At 40.5% G+C, this 19,915-nt stretch overlaps 1 protein-coding gene across 2 annotated transcripts; it reads right to left on the bottom strand.

The window, feature by feature from the left end:
- Window positions 1-579: 579 nt before the first annotated feature.
- si:ch211-225b11.4 (thyroid adenoma-associated protein homolog) lies at window positions 580-19,899 on the bottom strand. 2 transcript variants are annotated; one of them, XM_026931374.3, is made up of 31 exons: window positions 19,669-19,899; window positions 17,676-17,859; window positions 17,432-17,518; window positions 17,306-17,333; window positions 17,019-17,167; window positions 16,822-16,944; window positions 16,509-16,629; window positions 16,230-16,372; window positions 15,483-15,567; window positions 15,247-15,383; window positions 14,884-15,081; window positions 13,454-14,171; window positions 13,080-13,232; window positions 12,778-12,887; window positions 12,496-12,656; window positions 11,484-11,638; window positions 11,226-11,384; window positions 10,328-10,476; window positions 9,691-9,828; window positions 9,477-9,581; window positions 9,107-9,307; window positions 8,852-9,002; window positions 8,384-8,621; window positions 7,524-7,763; window positions 7,142-7,346; window positions 6,424-6,612; window positions 5,131-5,378; window positions 3,860-4,030; window positions 3,158-3,424; window positions 1,772-1,974; window positions 580-1,566 (listed from the first exon to the last, which is right to left on the bottom strand). In XM_026931374.3, the coding sequence occupies exons 1-31, from the start codon at window positions 19,797-19,799 to the stop codon at window positions 1,322-1,324; spliced, it is 5,592 nt and encodes a 1,863-aa protein (XP_026787175.3). In that variant the 5' UTR covers window positions 19,800-19,899; the 3' UTR covers window positions 580-1,321. The 2 variants fall into 2 exon arrangements, with proteins under 2 accessions (XP_026787175.3, XP_053085017.1); XM_053229042.1 differs by having other exon boundaries at window positions 16,822-16,923.
- Window positions 19,900-19,915: the final 16 nt, after the last annotated feature.

Genomic DNA, 19,915 nt, shown 5'->3' with positions numbered 1-19,915 from the left:
ACTGTATTTCTCTGCTGATTCACTTAGCCAACTCCATCAATGCTGCTGCCACGACCATTACATCACAGCCTGATACAAGCACTCCATCCACTGTTGAGGAAATCAGATCAGACACGGCTAATGTAGAGGGATGAGATAAGTGAAGGAGGGAAATAAAGAGGGAGAATATATGAGTATAGAGGCATAGTACAAATGAGATAGAGAGAGAGAAGAAAATGTGATGTGAATGCGGTTTATAATGTGGGTCAGGAGATGCTGTGGGTTGGAATAAGGCAGTTGAAACCGGTTCTGGGAAACAGCACTCCGAAAACCAGGCAAACAGCACGGTATTGTTCATAATTCACCATGTTGCATAATGCTATACAGATCACAAATCAAATGGGTCTCTAGTCCGCCAACATTACCGATGTGATTTACTCCCAAAAAAACAATTGTATTATAAGTTCATTGTGTTATGTACCTAAAAACAACACAATTCCACTTTTAACAGTCCAAGATGAGACAAATGTTGTAGCAGTCTCTGTTGGAAGGGTTTTTGGGGTGCTTGTTTGACTCACATAAGCAAGTTTTAGAATACAATTTAAAAAAAGAATCAACATTTATTCAACACATTATTATCTTTACATATCAATAAAAGTAGTTATAAATAACCAGTGTTAAAAAATCAACTTGGTTGTGGTCCGAGGACATGGTGTTATAGCACATGATTAAGAAATAATTAAAGGAGCAGTTTGTGCATTGCAGAGCCCCCTGCTGCCTGCTAGGAGAAGTGCAAATGCAATAAAAAACATTACTTGTGCATGAGCTGTCTTTTTGTGAAATGGAGCAGTGCTGAGAAGCTCTGTATCAGCTGGGGGGTGGAGCTCAATTCTGGGTCTGAAATGAAGAAACTAGCCTGATCCAGATCACAGTCTTTGTAAGATCTCTGTAATTATATGCTTTTTAAAACATTACACACTGCACCTTAGATATTTGCTTCAGAAAGGTAGGCTGATCTCAGTATAAATTAAAAAAAAAACAAGCCAGTTATCCTGGCCTGCATCCACTGTAACATGATCTGGCTCCAGCTCTGATCTTCTCATCTTCCTACTCCTTCTCAGACAACTCCGCCTGAAGGAAGTAGAACGATATTGCCTGCTATTCAGAACCACATCAACATTCACTCATCAATGCAATACTGACTCTTTGTCCAGCGCTGTTCTTCCACTTTATCTGGAAGAGAGGTAGCTCAAGGTAGCCAATGGCATAAAACCGTAGTCACTATAAAAACTCAAAGCAGCAAAAACAACAATAATACAATCCCAAATCCCCTTGCATCAATTTACACTCGTTCTGTTCTGATGGCATTAATAAAACTGTCTGGGATATAAACTCCATTCAGGCTCAGCCGTTTGTGTAAATCCAGCAGGTCCTGCTCTAAGACAGAAGGGTCAAACAGGGGTCGTGGTTTATTGGAAACACTGTGCATCTGCAGTAGAAAGGCAGCCTTGGCGTACAGCCCACAAAGGGCGCCATGGAAACGTGGCTCCATCAGCACACTCAGCCAATCAGGATCCAGGGTGTCACCTAGACAACACACAGGACACTAATCATGTGACAGATCCAATCAATAATGTTCACAGACAATTTTTCTCCTCAATAAAGTCAATGCCATCGTTTTAGTAGTATAGGAGTGTAGTGAATGTTTTTTTTTTAAATACTACTGGAGATCACATGACTATAGCTATATTTAAGGAAATCAATACAGTAATTGATTGTCAGTTGTAATTACCTAAATGAAGCTTGGCACAGATGCTGAGATTCTCTCTGACAGAGACTGTATTTTCTTGTTCCCACTGATCGAGAAGCTTGGCAAGAACAGAGGATTCTGGGTATCGTTTTGCCAGGCAAAGCAAATATGGCAGCATGGTCTCAGAAATCACAGAGGGCTCCAAAAACATGTTTGCGTTGTCCTGCTCATACAGACTGCTGCATCTGAGAAGCAAAGAGAACACAAGCAACAGGACAAACAATGTGACCGATTAACTTTTACATCTATTCAGCAAATAATTCCTAACAAATTAATATTCCTAAAGTAATTACGATCAATTATTGAATTAATAAACATTGTGAATGGGTGATGAAAATGTATCCTGGAGGGGTGGGACTTAAAGCAGAAGCGCCAGCATTGCTAACAAGAAAAACCTAGCAGATAGAGAGAAAAACTGAATTTTACAATAAAACCCTGTAGGTGGATGAGATCACTAATTTTCTTTCAGATGTGTGCCAAGTAACAGTAAGAAAACAGTGAGGCAAATGTCCAGTGTTGACCACTATTTAATGAAAAGCAGCTTTTTTATAAACCAACAATACCACAGCCCTGCATTCTTGCTTTCTATGGGCTCAGAAGACTAAGGCTCATGAATTCACAGGTCAAAGTTCACCTAGATAACGTCGGTTCAAGTGAAATTAACCACAAACAAAAGCAGATGTATCTATCTTTCACAGAAATTGTAAGCTAAACTGTGAACATTGGCAACTTTGTGCTAAAGTAATATAAGGTGAAACCAGCTGATATTTAAAATCTTTAGATCTTTAAATCACTGGGTTCTGAAGTCCTGAGTGTGTAGATGGATTTTCTTCTCCAGAAATTTTGTAATTAGGGCTGTCACAGTTATGATTTCTTTGACTCCTTAAATTCTCAGGATATGTCGGCGGGTCAGGCTTATGTTTCTTATTCACACTAGATACCTTCTTATTTATTTCAAAGTAGTTACTCAATAAGCCAGAGAAGGCAATCTGTCAGTCTTATCTGTTGCTGGAGATAATGCAGTGATTCATGGGAGATTTCGGGTGATGATAAAGGATTATTATGGCTTGAGATTGTAGTGGCTGACTGCTTTAATAAATAAGTACCATAGCTATTATTTAACTGATTATTTATTTTATTCCTAACAAGTATGTCTTGGATGTTTTAGCCTTGTTTAGGTCATATATTTCAGCCACTATTTTATTAATTAGACTGTAAGTGAGCACTAAGGGCATTCACTGTATGCTGAAAACATTTTCTGGTCCTTATTAAAGGTTTTATTTAGATTTGATCAGAGAGCAGATACAGTGAAACATAGTGCAATGCTGGAGTATGTGTATGTATATGTACAGCAGGTGTGTGACTCACTGTGTGAGCTTGGCCTCCTGAAGTACACTTCTGAGATCCCAATCTGGCAAGTGACACACCAAAGCTTCCAAAGTGCCCTCGCTATCCCAGAATTCCCCCAGCAGCAGGTCCAGCAGCATACGCAATGATCGGCTGCTCTGCATGAGGAAGCACTTTGGTGGGGTGTCTCCTGCTTGAGACTTGCAAATGACAGAAGCAAATTTGGCCGCTTGGGCTCTCACTTGCTGACTCTGATCCTGCAGTAGGTGCGCACCTGTACTGATCAGCCTATACACACACACACACACACACACACACACACACACAAATTCCCACATTTTACAGTTGTTTGTGATGTTCAGTCAACCTCCTGCCAACAACGTAAACATAATGAATGTTATCAAATTGCAAACAGGTCTGTTGAATGAGCTGAGGGTTGCATGCTGGAAACCTGATAAGGAAACCAGAGACCTGATAAACAGCGTGAGCTCATTGTTAGCGCGACGGCTAAAGCACTGGGCTTTAGAGTGACTGAGATGATAAAGCGAAGATTTAAAGCTGACTTTTGTCCTTCCTGTTCAATTCAGAAGTCTGAACCATTTGGAAAACTATGTAATCAGCAATAAGACGCAAATGAACTGTACTGCACGTGTTAAAACTTTTTTTTGGTATAAAATATAAATAAATTGGGAAAATGAAAAGAATGTGGCTACACAAACGCACCTGGTGCTGAGGGCTTTCAGAGCGGTGCTGCCCATCAGGCTGCTGGTCACTACTGCAGCTCCAGTCAGAGCCAGAGCCTGAGCACAGGCCAATCGCAGAGCTTCAGGAGCCTCAGCACGCCTGTGTGTTTCTAATAACACACACCAGCGCTGCAGTACGGCCATGTTTGTGCTAAGAGAGAGAAAATCATAGTATATTAAAGGAATAATTCAACGTTTCTCTTATGTCTATCTCATCTTAAGACTAGAGATTAGAGTGTAACTGTTATACTGTTAAATGTGTTATTTAGTTGCATAATTTACTGCATTCACATTGAGTGACTGATTCCAATAACTGCCCTTAGCCTTACAATCAACAGTTTTTCCTTTCTTTTCCTGGTACAGAGAGGAAATTGTAAAACGTAGTAAATGTAGAAATTGTTGCCTGGGTAGTCAGATATACTATACAGATGCTGTAGATAAAGGTTAGGGTGAAAAATGCTGGAGTATGCCTTCAACCTTAGTCTGTATAAATACATCTACTCCATCATGAAATCTTGTTAATCTTGGCAAAAAGGAGGGGTTAAAAATGAGGTAAGGACTTCAGGTGTAGAAAGTGTATATAATGCAAACAAATATAAACATAACTGTTGGCACCCTTCAATAAAATGCACATAAAATGATTGTATAAAATAAGCAATACACACATTTTTTACAAGAGCAACTTGTTAGCATTGTTCTAACAAAACACAATACTTAAAAACATTTTTAAATAATAGTATTTTCTCTAAAATTATACACTGTGTCCAGATGATTGAAAAACCTATGGAATACTTTAAATAAATCCAAACTGTTAATCTTGAAAAACTTTCTTTTATTATTTTTCTTAATTTGCTTTATTAACCATGTATGTGTAAAAATACTGCATGTATGTAGCCAATATAACCTATATAAGTAAAAAAATCTTCTCGTACAGCAATAGAAGCAGAACTAAATGTAGCCTAAAACCACATAGGTGGTATGTTCAGTATGTGGGAGTGCATGTATTTGAACAGAGATCCTGTTGATGCAGGTAATTGCCGGTTTCCTCTTTCAACAATCACACTCCCAAAAGCAACTTGACTAACTGCACCCCCTTGTGGGGAATCTTCTGCCTTCTAAACCTGAGTAAGTGTGTGACTCGGGAGTTACAATCCAGGTCAGTTATCTTTTACGTGTTTTTGTGATCACTGTGAATGAGGGACAGCATTCAATCTGTTTCAGTGAATATGAAAATGACGTTAAATGAGTCACCTTGGAGAAAGTAGCAGAGTCAAAGCACCTAGGGTCTGAGAGAGGAGCTCTGGCCCTCCTCTGCTTCCCTCCAGATCCTCCAAGAGTAGCTGTATACACTCGTGCAGTTCTGCCTCCTTAAGCTTGAATAGGAGAGGCTGAGTCTGGGTTACACTCAACACATCTGGGGTCATGACTTCCACCAATGCTGATAAGTACGCTCCCTTGTACTCAACATCCTGATCCAAGAGTGCCTCCCTCAGACTGGCCTGCACACAATACATACCGTTATTAGATGGTCCTGATTGGGATTCAAATATCTTTTAAAATCAGCTATCAAAACCACTATGACATACTGACCTCAGTGCAGCACTAATGCAGGATATTTTTAATCCTACACAAGGTTATGCCAGCAAATACAGATAATTCTTATCCATTAAAAAGCTTTTTAGGCCTTTGATCATTTTGTTGAGTTTATCCAAAGAGACTTACAATTGAGACAGGACAAAACTGAGTAGATAAGGGTTAAGGGTCCTGCTCATGGACCCAGCAGTGGCAGGTGGTTCTGGAATTTGAACTCACAACCTTACGATCAATAGCCTTAGTCTTAACCACTGAGTCACCCTACCCACAAAAAGGTATTGAGCCGTTACTAAACGGACTTTAATGTTTCTGCACACAAAGCCCTTTCACAGCATACAGTACATAAAGGATGGAAACACTGTGGCACAAGATAAGCTGCTACCCTGCCAGGGTTTACTTTGAAGTCATTAGTGAAATACAGAGCCGAATCAGATGTTTTTGGGTAAATTTTTACTTTAATATTAAGTCAGTTACTATTATAGCCAAGCGGAAAATTGTGACTAAGCTTGTTCTGTACTTCAGAGTCACTGAATACAATAGCTGTGCCTAAATTCCCTAATCAAGCAAGAACATGAGTTGTGTATCAATGACCACCAGCAGTGTATTACAGCAGTAATTTCCTTTCATTGTGTGTAAAACAGAAGCAACATAACAAATGCCAAGTGAGTTAAGGCTTTGCCAAAGTCAATCACAGAATGTCCATCTGGCCCATAACCCACTCGATAAGTAAGGAATAAAAGCATGATGGGGCATGATGTTGAAAATAAATAATCAACGACAAAGTGGTGTGATGTGGCCCAGTGCAAAGCAGAGTTACTGAGTTACACCCTGAAAGTTGATTATTTTCCAACAGCAGCACGTCCTAATAATAAAAAAAAAAATGCAGCTTGTCACATGTTACTGAGAAACTGCAAGCCCTCCTGAAGACACGGCCAAAGATGATTTATTTACCTGGAGTGCTTTCTCCAGGGCATGCTCTAGGCGGCTTCCTCTCCAGCCCCGCCCCTCTTTTACCCACTTGACCAAAGAGAGACGAGTAACTGCATTTTCACTGGATAGGTTGGGCCACAGCTGCCACGCCCAGTCGGGGTCTTCACACAGGTAGTGCACTGCACTTTGGTGGAAGGAGGCGGAGCCAAGCTGAACAGACATGTAAAAAGAATATCAGTGAATAAGACTGCATGTGCACGTTTGTAGCACGGTTTAACAAACCAAATACCATCCGAATTTTCGGGATTTACACATTTAAAGGCAACACCTTGAAACATTTAAAGCCTGAATAACAACTGCTTTTTTGTTGATGTGTGAAAAGGGCTCTGAATTAATGTCATACTTTATTCTCATTCTCACTTATTTTTAATTGTGCAAGTTATTTTAAGTGTGCACCAAGTCATATCACATGTATTCAGCATATATAGTGAATAGAATGCTATTTGCAATTCAGACTAAATTCAACATGATAAAAAAACTTCCTCGGCAAAGACGAGTTGGAGATATCAGACTTTTAACATGAATCCTGGGTAGCATTAGAAATGTAAAATCTAGCTTAACATCACTTTGCCTGTTATGAATAATCTTGCTGGAATTTAAGAAAGCACATAAACCTTTTAAGCCATTTAAAGTCTTCATTCATATTCTATCTGAATGCCAAATGAAGACATATCTGCACCTCCAAAGTGTGTGGAGCCCGGTGTAGATCCTTCATCAGCAGAGAGCCAAGTTTCACGAGGAAAGCCCTTGAGCAGTTCTCTCTCAGCAGCCTCAGCACAGCCACGTACGCCTGGCGCACCAAAGGGCACCTTTGCTCGTGGGATGCCAGCCAAAGTCGGGCCTCCATCGCCTCCACCACGCCACATAGAGAGGATGGGCGAGGGCTAGACAGAGGACCACAATACATATATTTAGATTTGGCATTTGAAATCGACACTGGCAAGTGAATAGGTACAGTTATGTAACTAGAGAGTGGGCAGGAAATGAACTGTATTGGTGAAAATCTAGCTTTCTTTTATTTTCTTTTTGCTTTCCCAAAACTCCATCTGCAAGATTCTCACTTGTCGGCATGAAGGACCCTGGCCAGGATGGCCTTTATCTGTAAGAGTTGACCATGTATGCGGTTGTGACATCTTGGGCTACTCGGCTTCTCAGGCAGCTCCTCCACCACTCTCAGAACGCTTGCCACATACTCTGTAGGTGGTATCATAGCAACCAGGGCTTGGGCTGACATCGTTCTCACACCATATACCGGACTAGCAGCTAGCTGGAGCAGCGGAGACAGGAAGTCTGACAGAGCTCTGTTACAAAAAATCACACAAAAATCAGTCTGAGCAATTAGCCGTAATTCAATTAATCCATCAAATCCTCATTTCCTCCTAAATAGTGCAGTGACCTAAGAGATAAGTAGATTTCTGTACATTACAGCAGTCATTGCATGCTTGGGAAGGGCAGTTTGGTGCCAATACAAAGCAAATTTATAAAAATTCATTTCCAGGGAATGTCTAATGTCAACTGTTTTTATAGAATATGCCATATAATTTATTCTGTATCTTGACATGGTACTTCCAGAAAAAGGCACAATTTTACCTTCATCAAAAAATCCAAATTTTTCTCGAACCCTCTGTTGGCATGCCCCCGTTTCACGGTAAAATCTACATGGGCTTCATTTGCATATTGAAACATGATGGCTCTTATAATTTATGACACACTTTATAATTTGCCTGTTGTGAGATTTTCCGCTCCCTGTTACTACACTTTGACCAGTCTATACTCTTGAATGTATACAACCTGAAAGGAATTAGTCCAAAAAGACTTTGATAAGCAATGCCATCTTATTAACTGATTTAATACAGTTAATACAGAATACAGTGCATATTTTATCATTTAAAAATCAGCACTAATGAACAAAACGTCATACTGTGTTTGCTCCTGAGCTCCAGGCTGCAGCTTGGCCAGCAGGGTTAGGATCGGGTAGAGAGAGGGGTGAAGGCTCAGTCTGGCTTCATGCAGGTCTGTGGCTGCTCTTTCTAACGCCTCTTGGAGGAAGGGCTTTAATGCAGGATAATGCTTAAAAAATGCAGGGGAAGACATGCCATACTGGGCAGAGATATCTTCACCAGCGGGTCTCTGACCCAACATCCTGGAGCAGAGAGAACCTGGGGGATGAAGACCAGGGATCAACAAAAGGATGTAAAACATAGGCATGGCAAGAAATCCAGGATGATATATAAACTCTCTACAAAAAAAAAGAGTTTGAAACCAAGGCTATATTCACAGCTAAAACAATTTTTAACATACAAGTCATTCCCATTGGCTAGTAGATCCCAGAAAATGACATAACGAAGTGATATGCAAGAGTTGAGTAAATGCAGATAAAGTTACATACTGTAAAGCTGCAGGGCAGCGTTCCTCATGGCCCAACAAGGAGAGCTGAGGAGTGTGAGCGACAGCATGGTGATCTCAGGGGCATACTGAAGAATAGTCAAACCCAGACTGGAGCCTTTCACCAGTGCCTGAATTGTGTGAACTGCACACACCTGGAGAGAGAAGAAGCAACAAATTTTACCTAGAAACTCAGTCCAAAGGCTCAGTCTGCGTGTAGTCTATAAATATCGATAATAATGGGAAGGCGGGGTTGTACCTGGGGCAAGTCAAGGGTCTGATCCCAGTTCTGGGGCAGTGGGGCTGCGGCTGTCTCCAGCAGTGTGTTGATGCTGTGGGCCAGCAGTGGGTGAGAGGTGCTGCTCTCCTCTGCTGCTAACACACCAAGAATAAGCATCGGCAAACCCGCTGCCCGTCTCGTCACTGATGTACTGCGGGGGGTCTGAAGGACACACAGACCCTGGAAACAGAATTAAGGATGGATAAAAAAGTAAGCACAAAATGGAGAGGGAATCCCAGGGGTCACTAATAGTAGATCTTCACCTCTCCACCACCATCACCATCAAAATAGTACGAGTATTATGAAAATTCAAATAGCATTCAAACAGTGAAATCCGCCATTTTAGTACCTGCTGTAGAATGTGGTTTGGGATTTCTCTGAGCTTTGGATCAGAGCTGGTAAGAAGGGCAGCGCAGAATTTAGTGAATCCAATGCAGCAGCCCTCCACTGCCCCCTAAAGGGACAAACAGAGTAAAATATTGTAGGTCTATATATGTGAAAAAAAGACATTAACACACATCATTTGTATTTAATAAACGGAGTCAAATAATGTTTCTGCTTACCCAGTGCCTACATTTAAGAATAATGTCCTTAAATACTTTTGAAGCCTTCTGCAGATCTTCTACAGTTAGCAGTGTTCTGTCTTTACGAGTGATTGATAGAATCCTCTCTACCAGCGAGCCAAGAAAAATCCCTATTTCCTACCCAGAAAGAGGAAAAATACAATATGTAGTGAGATATATGTAGCAAAAGTAACAATACTGGCTACTCAGTGGCATAAAACAATCCCAAGTTACTAATCATTTATTAAATGCAGTAAAGCTTGTTTGGACTCAATATGGCAACGCAATCATTAAAGCTTTATGCCAGGCATACAGAGTATGACTTGACCATCAAGGATCAAGGATCTTCAGAAAAACAGGCAGCATTTTAATGTCATTAGCCGTGATGATTCCTGATGAAATACAAAAACAATCTTGGATTGAGCTGTCAGATAATGGGAGTCTTGGACAGATTAGAAATTCTGGTCAGCTGTCATGAAGTTGAAGCAGTCTCAAATAGTCTCCCCTATACATGTACACATGCCCATGGAGTGGCCCTACTGTTTTGAATGAAATAAATAAAAATTTCTCGCACGGTGTGAGCAGATAAATTGTTATTTCATCTTTGCGAGACGTGATTCCACTTCCACGCCGGTACCTTCAGCGTGACCCAGCAGCAGGTCAGCACTAGACTGTGCTCTTCTGACAGCAGCACGTTCTCTTCTCCATCCTCATCCAGCTCCGATCCATTGTGTCCAATTAGAGAGCTGATGGCATTCCCCATGTCACAGAATGAAGGCGGGACTTCTGCAACAAACAGCCATGAGGCATGTGTGTGAAAATAAAACCTCACTAGAACAAAAGATATATTGGCCTAATTATTCAAATAAAGTATTAATAACTAACTACCACAATCCTCTGTTGCAAAATTATTAATTTTTAGTCTGTGTCTTATTGTTGATTTGTTAAATCAGAAATTTGAAATGCCAGGCGAATGGATCAATGACCAGGGGCAAGCACCTACTGACCAAACAGGATCATTTCTTTAAACATTATTTGGCAGTTGTCAAAGTTTCGTAACTCAATAAACTCAGAAAAACATGTCTTAATTTGGAGACACTAAGTCAGAATTTACATAAAAGCAGGTCAAAATGTTGAGAAAGAGATAAAACATCCCAATTTCCAAGTCTTTCCACACAATTAGTCAATACTGTAAGGTACAAGTATACATTTTGACATATTAAGCTAGAAATGAGAGAAAAAAAAGTCAAAGTTTTGTGGTCATAAGTGAGAATGGAACATAGAACAAATAACTGAAATTAAGTCACAACTATAACAAGTCTATAAGTATGACAAGTATATAAGGCATTACATCATGTTTCCCCCTAGTGGTCACCCAACATCATAAAGCCAAAAAAAATGGAAAAAGCAATGTTTATTTTAATATAAATGTTATGCACTGATGCCTAAAGAATGTATTCATATAACATCTTACAGATTGCTAAGAAATATATTTACATTTTAAGACAACCTAATAGGAGTAATAGTGAGTGTACCTTTGTCCTCCATATTCTGATCTCCGTATAGCACACCAAGCAGCAGCAGTGTGATCTTTTCCAACAGTGAGAGCGTTTCTGCTATCATACTGTGGTCTAAAGCTTCAGTCAAAACCCCAGGTACGTCCAAAACACACTTGTGAACAGCGCTGACTGCACCTACAGCCGTTCAGTTAAACACACACAGTAGACATGAAGATACATATACACAGTCGTGCATGCTATATTTTCCATTGGAGCACATATGAATCATGTCACCGTGTAGAGGTGAGGAGCGTGCAGCGAGCAGCATGTCCTGTTTGGCGATTAGGTACTGCTGCTCCAGACTCTTCAGCAGGTGTCTGATCAGCCTTACAGACTGCACATCATCCTGCTTCAGAGCCTCCGACAACACATCATCCAGAGACACACACCTAGAGCCCAATAACAAAGACGCACAACAATGAGTATTTATTAACACCGAAAACAAAACCCTACAGGATGAATCGAACTTACTCAGAATGATTACTAGAATGGTTAATAATAATTAATAATAATGGTTAATAATAAGAATGATAATAGAATGATTACTCAGATAAGTGACAAACCAGTAGATTATATTATTAAACTGTTTTATTAAATCTGGGGTTCATTTTGTTAACAATGTTGCTGAAAAAAATGCTTGTTGTAGGATTGTAAAATTTTGTCATTTTTTCATATATCACAATAAGTTAAACATCATCCTATTAAGTTAATAAGTAAGGAATAAAATGTAACGGGGGCACTTAAATAAAGTGTAAATGTCACAGTTCAGAAAACTTCACCACAGCAACGTATATGTGTTTCATTTTTGTTAAAAAGAATTAGAAGGAGTGCATTGTTATAAACCCGTGATTTGCCTTGGAGCCAGCACTAACACCTTCTGACCAATCAGATTTGAGAATACAGTAGCGCTGTGGTATACCATTAAATATGAACGCTTTCTTTAATTTTTTTTCTGTGAAAAAAGTGTCGACTTCATGAAGGCTATTTTTCACATTTTAGTTTTAAGAATAGAGTGTTTATGAAGGTACAAATGTGTGGGAGCCTTAAAAACAGGAAGAAATTACGGTTTACAGCAGAGCTTGTAAGTAAATTTCTGTTTAAAATGCTTTATTATTGTTTGTTCAGTTTGACAAACAAGCACATTTATCCACTAAAACATGAAACACTGCTATTAAATAGTAAAAATCACATGAGATATTAAAATGTAAACTGAGTTATAGAAGTTTTAGAAAGTATACTAACGCACTTCTGGAACAGCAGTTTAATCATCAGAGCCCCCATCTGGGCCTCCTGAACACGTGGGCTGTGCAGACGTCTCTGTGCTCGACTGAAGAGCGCAGCAGCGACATCAGACTCGAGAGACTGCGGGAAAAACCTCACCAGCAGCTCAGCCGCATGCTCACGGATCTACAGAGGAGTGGTATGATGGATGCTATGTTACAGAACACGAAGACATCATAAACTATTCTGTATGAATCATCTCTTAATTAAGTAAAAACACAGAACTTGGAAATTGGAAAGTTGTTACCTCATTGGTCACATCCTCCAAACAGCCAATCAGGACCAGCTGTCTTGCCCGGCAGTAAAAGTCCCACTTTCCTCTTTCTCTTGCGAAGTTTATCAGCTCAGACATATTAGCTGAAATAAAAAAAATAATAATAACAAATTTGTGATGTCAGTCATATCACCATAGTAAAACAGTGGAACTGTTAAGTGGAAAAAGTTCTTAATTGAAAATTAGAATTTTTCTCAATTTTAAGTCTAGTACTTGAGCTGCAACAAGTTCTAAACAGAAGTTAGTGTTTTAATAATGTGAATAGTGTCTTCTACCTGGTGGCTGACCCTTCTTCCTGTCTGGACTCCAGGAGTCTGAGCAGGTCTCCAGAATTGCAGCTAGCAGCAGAAGAGCTGTCTTCTTTCTCTGGAAGCTGTTCCCAGGAGCCAGGGAGACTAACGGCAACTGCGCCAGCCAGTCAATAAAGTCTGAAGATATTTACAGATTCACAGATATTTATCCAAATGCCCAATCATGGTTTTAATATAGACAATGCTGACTGTGAGAATATTCTGAACCCTAAACTGGACATGCATAATAATCTGACAGACAGTATGATCGATCGAAAGAGAATTTATAGGAAGAACGCCTTCAAATTTATCAGTAACAACAGATGTAGAAGATGAGTGTAGATTGTACCAGTCCGTACCTACGCCTTGTTCAAGTTCCTTCTCTTCTTCCTTGCTCAGACCCCTTTTACTTTTTTGACCCTTGAGACTCGCCATACAACTGTCCCGAATACGCACAAGGAATTTCCTGACCCCAGCCTGGAGGTGCTGACGAAACGGAGACGACTCGCTGTTCAGATTAAAAGGAAGGAAATCCTTCACGGCAGCATATTCCACTTCTAATGGAGGCTCTTTAGACTTTGGGCTACAGCAAATTAGACTGAACGCTGCTAACCGCACGCTGTCGTCCAGAGACGACAAGGCTAGCTGGAGTGTTTCCAAGGCAAAGTTGCTCTCTGAAATCCAGGACAGACGCCCGCTATTTGCTCGCTGGGCACTCATGATACACACCCATGCTCGTAGGTGCCCAGGGGCAGCAGGGTCTAGAGCAGCTAGTAGTGTGTCAAACGCTTCCGGAAAGCAGCGTAGGGTGCAGGGCAGGAGGTAGCTAGAGGCGTTATTCTGAAGTAGAGTCACATCAGAGGTCAGAGATTTCAGGACTGTAGGTTGCCATCGCCGTGCCCATTGAGTGGCCATGTGTAGCTCAGTGGGCGGAGCATCCTTCACTGTACTAACTGTAAGCTCCCGTCTTTGCTCCTGAAGCAGCAACTTGTAGATCTCAGAAGCACAAGGTGCAAGGTGATTGGTGGAGAGGCACTTATAGATATGAGATGGAAGAGCAGGATACTGTTCCAGAACCTGGAAAAGAGAATATAACAGATACCAATACCATTTACATCAATAATGAGTTTTGGGTAAGTGCTTATTTATTTTTAAAGTAAAAATTCTTGTCCTTTGTAATTGCACATGCACTAGAGATGAAGTGGAAAGAGGTCTATTAATTCTTTCCAAATGATGACACCTTAACACAGACAGACACAAACAGATGGATGGAAGGATTGACATATAGACAGACAGACAGATAGTGAGACAGTTGCAGAGATGGTTAAATCGACAAACCAACAGACAGATAGGCAGACAGATAGATGACAGAGACAAATAGGCAGACAGACAACCAGATAAACAGATCAATAGACAGATAGACAGACCAACAGACAGCCAGCCTGAGACAGACAAACAGACTCAGGCAGACAGAGACAGACAGACATGCGACAAACAAAATGACAAAACAAACAAAAAATACAGACAGGTAGAAAGACATTCAGAAAGACAGACTGAGAAAAGACAGACAGGTTGAAAGAGAGACAAAAAAGACTGACTGACAATCACAGACAGACATAAACACAGACCGAAAGACAATCAGACAGATAAATGGATAGATAGACAGACAGACACACAGACTGACAGATAGACACAAATCGTCAGATTGACAGACAGACAGACAGACAGAGGCAGACAAAAAGACATACACATGGTTAAACTGATGCACATCCCACAACACCAGTTATACCTTGTTCGTACCCACGTATGGCAGAAGGGCACTGAGTGGTGAGTACTTGGCCCTGGACTCCCATGGCAGCTCAGCAATCCTGCGCAGTAAGTTCACATAAAGCCGTTTCTCAGTATCTCCAGAAAGCTGACAGTCCAGCTCATAAATCTCCAGAAACAAACTGAAAGCAGTGCGAACTGATTCAGAAACGCCCTCTACCTGTACACAAAATGTACATAAATAAAATAACTGTAACATGGTGATATCTGGTACAGTCGAGTGATATGAGTTGCTTTGGTAAAATACAGCAAAATAAAGATGTAATCAAATACACACTGATCAGCTTCTCTATTTGTATAGCAAATTCACATAAACCAGGCTTACCGGGCTCTCAGCATTGTCCCAAATGATTTGTGTGAGTTTGTCTCTTAGGTTTGAGCCTTCTTCAAGGAAAGGAGCACCGGAGATCTCCCTAATCTCGGGCAGACATTCTTTCACACTCTTCAGCCACAAGATAAACACTGCAATCAGAAATTGTAATATGTCAATTCCATAAAAAATACATGCAGCTATAAATCATATACTTTTATAATGTACAATTTTTCTACAGATTAGAGCACCTTGAAACACATAGTAGTGACAGTCCAGTTTCTCTCTGAGCAAATCGGAGACAAGAGGAAATAACCCATCTAGGAGGAGGCAGGTCTGTGAGACAGCAAGAAACAGATGAGAGCTGGAAGATACAGCTAGCAAAGAAATAAAAAAACAATAACATTGACAAATACAAAAAAAAAATGAATACCGTTTACACAGATTACAAACATGTTATTAAAAATAGGCACACTAGTGATCTATTGTTAATCTTCTGCACAATGTAGCCCTAATAAAATAGAACAATATTAAGACATAGGGGTCAAAGAAGGGAAAGGAGAGGAATGGATGGTGTAAGAAAGGATATGAGTGGAAAGGAAACGATCCGATAAATCAGGTACGGGACGGGACAAATTAGTATATAAAAGTAAATGAATGGAAAGAATAGGATAGGATGGGATGGGATGGGGAAGTTTAGGAAACTGAAAGGAATGGAAAGGAAAGGAAAGAATACATTATGAAAAGAAAGGAAAGGAATGGAAATGAAAGGAAAGAATACATTATGAAAGGAAAGGAAAGAATACATTATGAAAAGAAAGGAAAGGAATGGAAATGAAAGGAAAGAATACATTATGAAAGGAAAGGAAAGAATACATTATGAAAGGAAAGGAAAGAATACATTATGAAAAGAAAGGAAAGGAAAGGATGCCTTAGTGGGCAGCAGTTTAGGTTTTGGAAACACCCTATGTCTAACTTTATTCAGTGCACCGCTGTACCTGTTTGCCTGTATTCTGTCGAACGAGGATGTTCTTCCTCAAGCAGGTCAGGAGTCCTCTGGCTACACTGAGTCTGTCAACTCCATCACATCCTCTGGGAATACAGTCTACCTGCAACTGCCCTACTGCCAAGCTACACTTCTCTGCAACATACATACATACATACACCATTATGAACTAAAATGGAAAATTATAGAGATATATACACACACCCCACTTGTGGAGCATAATATTCTTGATGCTTGTGTACAGTAGATGCTCATATACAAAAATACTCACCCATGCTAGTAACCTGGAGTAAACTCAAAGCTGATGAATTTCCACTCTCACTGTCGGGGGCTATGGAGATCAGCATGGCCATAGCAGTGCCTGCCAACAACCGTGTGTCCCTGTTACAAATCTGACAAACACAATCCACCATGAACTGCCAAGATCACACACTGTTTATATAGCAGTAATAAAATGCAACACAGCCCACATTACAAAATGTTCTTTCAGAGAGGGAGAAATTCCCAAATTCTTACATCCTGGAGCTTACAGTGTGAACAACGCAGATGATTTGTGGAACGCAGCCCCAGCTAAAAGCACTCACCTCCCCTACGATAATATTCATAAGGAATCCCAGAATCTCCCTCATATGCAGCTTGTCTTTCTGCTCTGAAAAGACCAGCGGCACCACTTGCTCAGGCAGCAGCTGGAACATTTGCAGACACAGCTGGAAAACATACACACAACTATGTGAAATGTCCAAAAGATAAACTTAACCCAGGCTTAACCCAGTATGCTGACCTTGACTGTCTGGTAACACAAAGCACCGTTTCTTGTTGCTTCTTCTTTCATAATGTCAGGCAACAATGTGGTGATTTTACACAGCAGAGATGGAAACACTAGTCGTAAACCTTCTCGGCCCATCATGCTCTCCTCCAGGAACATACACACTGTTTGGGATACGCAAGAAAAATCAGCTTTATCATCAAAGTCATAGTAACCAGAACTATGTATATACATATATAAACAAATATGCATGCATAACCCCAACAATAGGTAGTATTAAACGGCCAATGTTAGTCACTCACCTATTTGAAGGTCCTTTAATGACAAAACCTAGAAATGAAGCGAAAAGTCTATTAATACACAGTATTTCCAGTTTAGCACAAAATTAGACTGCAGAAACCATCCTCTAGAAGATCCTTCTTTCTCACCTGCTCCTGGTGGAGTAGTCTGTGAAGACATTGTTGGAACTCTTCAAATACTAAAGACTCACTGACCTGAGCCAGGTGTTGCAACATCTGTTATAACACAAATCAAGACTAGAATGAGCAGTCATGCATGAGAACATAAAGCTCGACCTTATAGAGGTATCATACATATCACATTTGTATCAGTCTGATTGGTGATATGTGTTGTGTTGTACAGGAATCTCCATGAAAAAAATCATCCTATTACTTGGTCTAGTTTGCGGCAGGCTGATGTGGATGTGTTCACAGCATCCAGCTGTGATGCCAGGAGGAGCTGAATGAGGTGCCGGTGATGTTCAGACTTCAGCGACTGCAGCAGTGGTGGTGATATTTTCCTCAGCATCTGCAATGCCTCCTCTAGGGAGCGCTCTTTAACCCGCTTTGTTGTACTCCTGTTAGCAGTAATACAGCTAAATCATCATATCATCAGGATTTCAATGGGTTTTTTTTTTCCTTTTTTTGCCCCATTGTCTTCAAATTTTAGTAACTGCCAGTTCCCACCCACTACCTAGTTCTTTGTGGACAGAGACTGGGAAGTGGGAAGGCTAGCATGTGCTTCCTCTGAGACATGTATAGCCAGTCTATTGCTAGATGATACATCACAGGGCAGCAGAACACACTTAAAGAAAAGAGTCAATAGCCCTCTTCTATAGATGCTCCAACCACAGACTGCATCTGATACTTTTGTACACTTTTCTGGCCACAAGTTTCAGGATCTTAAAGGCTGCAATATGATTGGCTCTCCACACTTCTGTGTATCTACCTTTCCATATGCTGGCTTCTGACAGAAAACACTCACAGCGACTGAGCTCACTGTGAGCATCCCGTCGTTAAAATGTATTCTTGAGTTTTGTATGAAACAGTGGGTAAATGATATTTTTGCGAGTCTTACAATATGCTCTAGAATAATAGGTCTGTGGTTGTTTGTTTTCAATGTCAGTCAGAATACCTTTTTTGACAAAATATACCAGACTTTCCACAAGAAGCTAGAGATCTGGCTAGACTTTATTCACACCGGTTAAACTTCTATCTTCTGCTAGTGAGTGTGGTATGTCTCAACAATAAACATGGCTAAGAACTGCCTACATGACCAAAAAAAAAGGCAACCACAGAGTGTCAGCAAACACCTGACAGCATCTCATACACTAAGTGCTTGACACAAAACTCTTTAAGAACACTTAAAGATAGGATTCTGTGAACTTTTTAAATACAGGGACTATATCTGGCACTACTGGGTCCCTAGAGGACTAGTGGTTAGGCCACAGTGCTCTCACCGCTGTGGCCTGGGTTCGATTCCTAGCCAGGGAACCAACCCCAGCTACTGGGGTTGCATGCAACAGTGCACTCACAGTGGGGAGGGTTGTGTCAGGAAGGGCATCCAGTGTAAAAACTCTGCCAAATCAAATACACAGACCAATGATCTGTTGTGACAACCCCAATGATCTGTGGTGACAACCGCTAATGGGAGCAGCCGAAAGAGGAACAACAGAACTATATCTTGCTCTACTGAGGTGTGCATAAGTGTGTCCCATCAAAAATCTACGCACAGAAGTGTGGTGAGCCAGTCCAACTGCAAGCTTTAGGATCCTGAGGGTTCTGGCCAGAAAAGTGTACAAAAGATATAACATTGAGAGTACACCAACTCTCACCTCCTGAGATCTTTCAGAGGTCTACAACTGTTGTGTATTCTTTGTATTCCTGAGTCATGTTGGCTTGACGATAAAATAAATAAAATAAAATCATAAGATAAGCCATATGACGCAAAAACCTGAACGAATCAGTTCAGAAGATTCAAATAAGTGAACTGAATCACTACAATGAATCATTAATGTCTCTCTTGGTATAGCATCTCTAAAAACCTGAACGAATCAGTTCAGAAGATTCGAATAAGTGAACCGAATCACTACAATGAATCATTAATGTCTCTCTTGGCATTGCATCTCTAAAAACCTGAACGAATCAGTTCAGAAGATTCGAATAAGTGAACTGAATCACTACAATGAATCATTAATGTCTCTCTTGGCATTGCATCTCTAAAAACCTGAACTGTCACAGTATCGAAATTAAATGGTTATATCGCTCATTTTAGCAATAACCGACACGACTTCTTGTCACGATGACTTATAGTAATTAATATCTTATAACAGATTTCCACAGTAAGTCTGAGGGGTTTCATTTTATTAGACTGCATTACCACCAACCTTGCACTCTCTGTAAGCCTTTCCAAGAATAACTGGAGCTTATCTTTGACATCTTGCCGTATATCATCCTCTAAAACAAAGGAACTGAGAAGTGTTCCCACCTGAGGTTCATCTAAAACTGCAGAAATCATTGTGGCATAACTTATCTACGTTACAGCCGAAACACAGGACAGCGTTCCCTCATGTGCAGCAACTACCACCAGGTCGCATCCCAAATAAACACTCACTCCCTGTTTGAATGCACTAC

This window comes from Pangasianodon hypophthalmus, chromosome 24 (genome assembly GCF_027358585.1).
Source record: "Pangasianodon hypophthalmus isolate fPanHyp1 chromosome 24, fPanHyp1.pri, whole genome shotgun sequence".
In the NCBI taxonomy this organism is placed as follows: Eukaryota; Metazoa; Chordata; class Actinopteri; order Siluriformes; family Pangasiidae; genus Pangasianodon; species Pangasianodon hypophthalmus.
The sequence above is the reverse complement of the archived record's forward strand: the minus strand, read 5'-3'. Positions and strand labels throughout refer to the sequence as shown.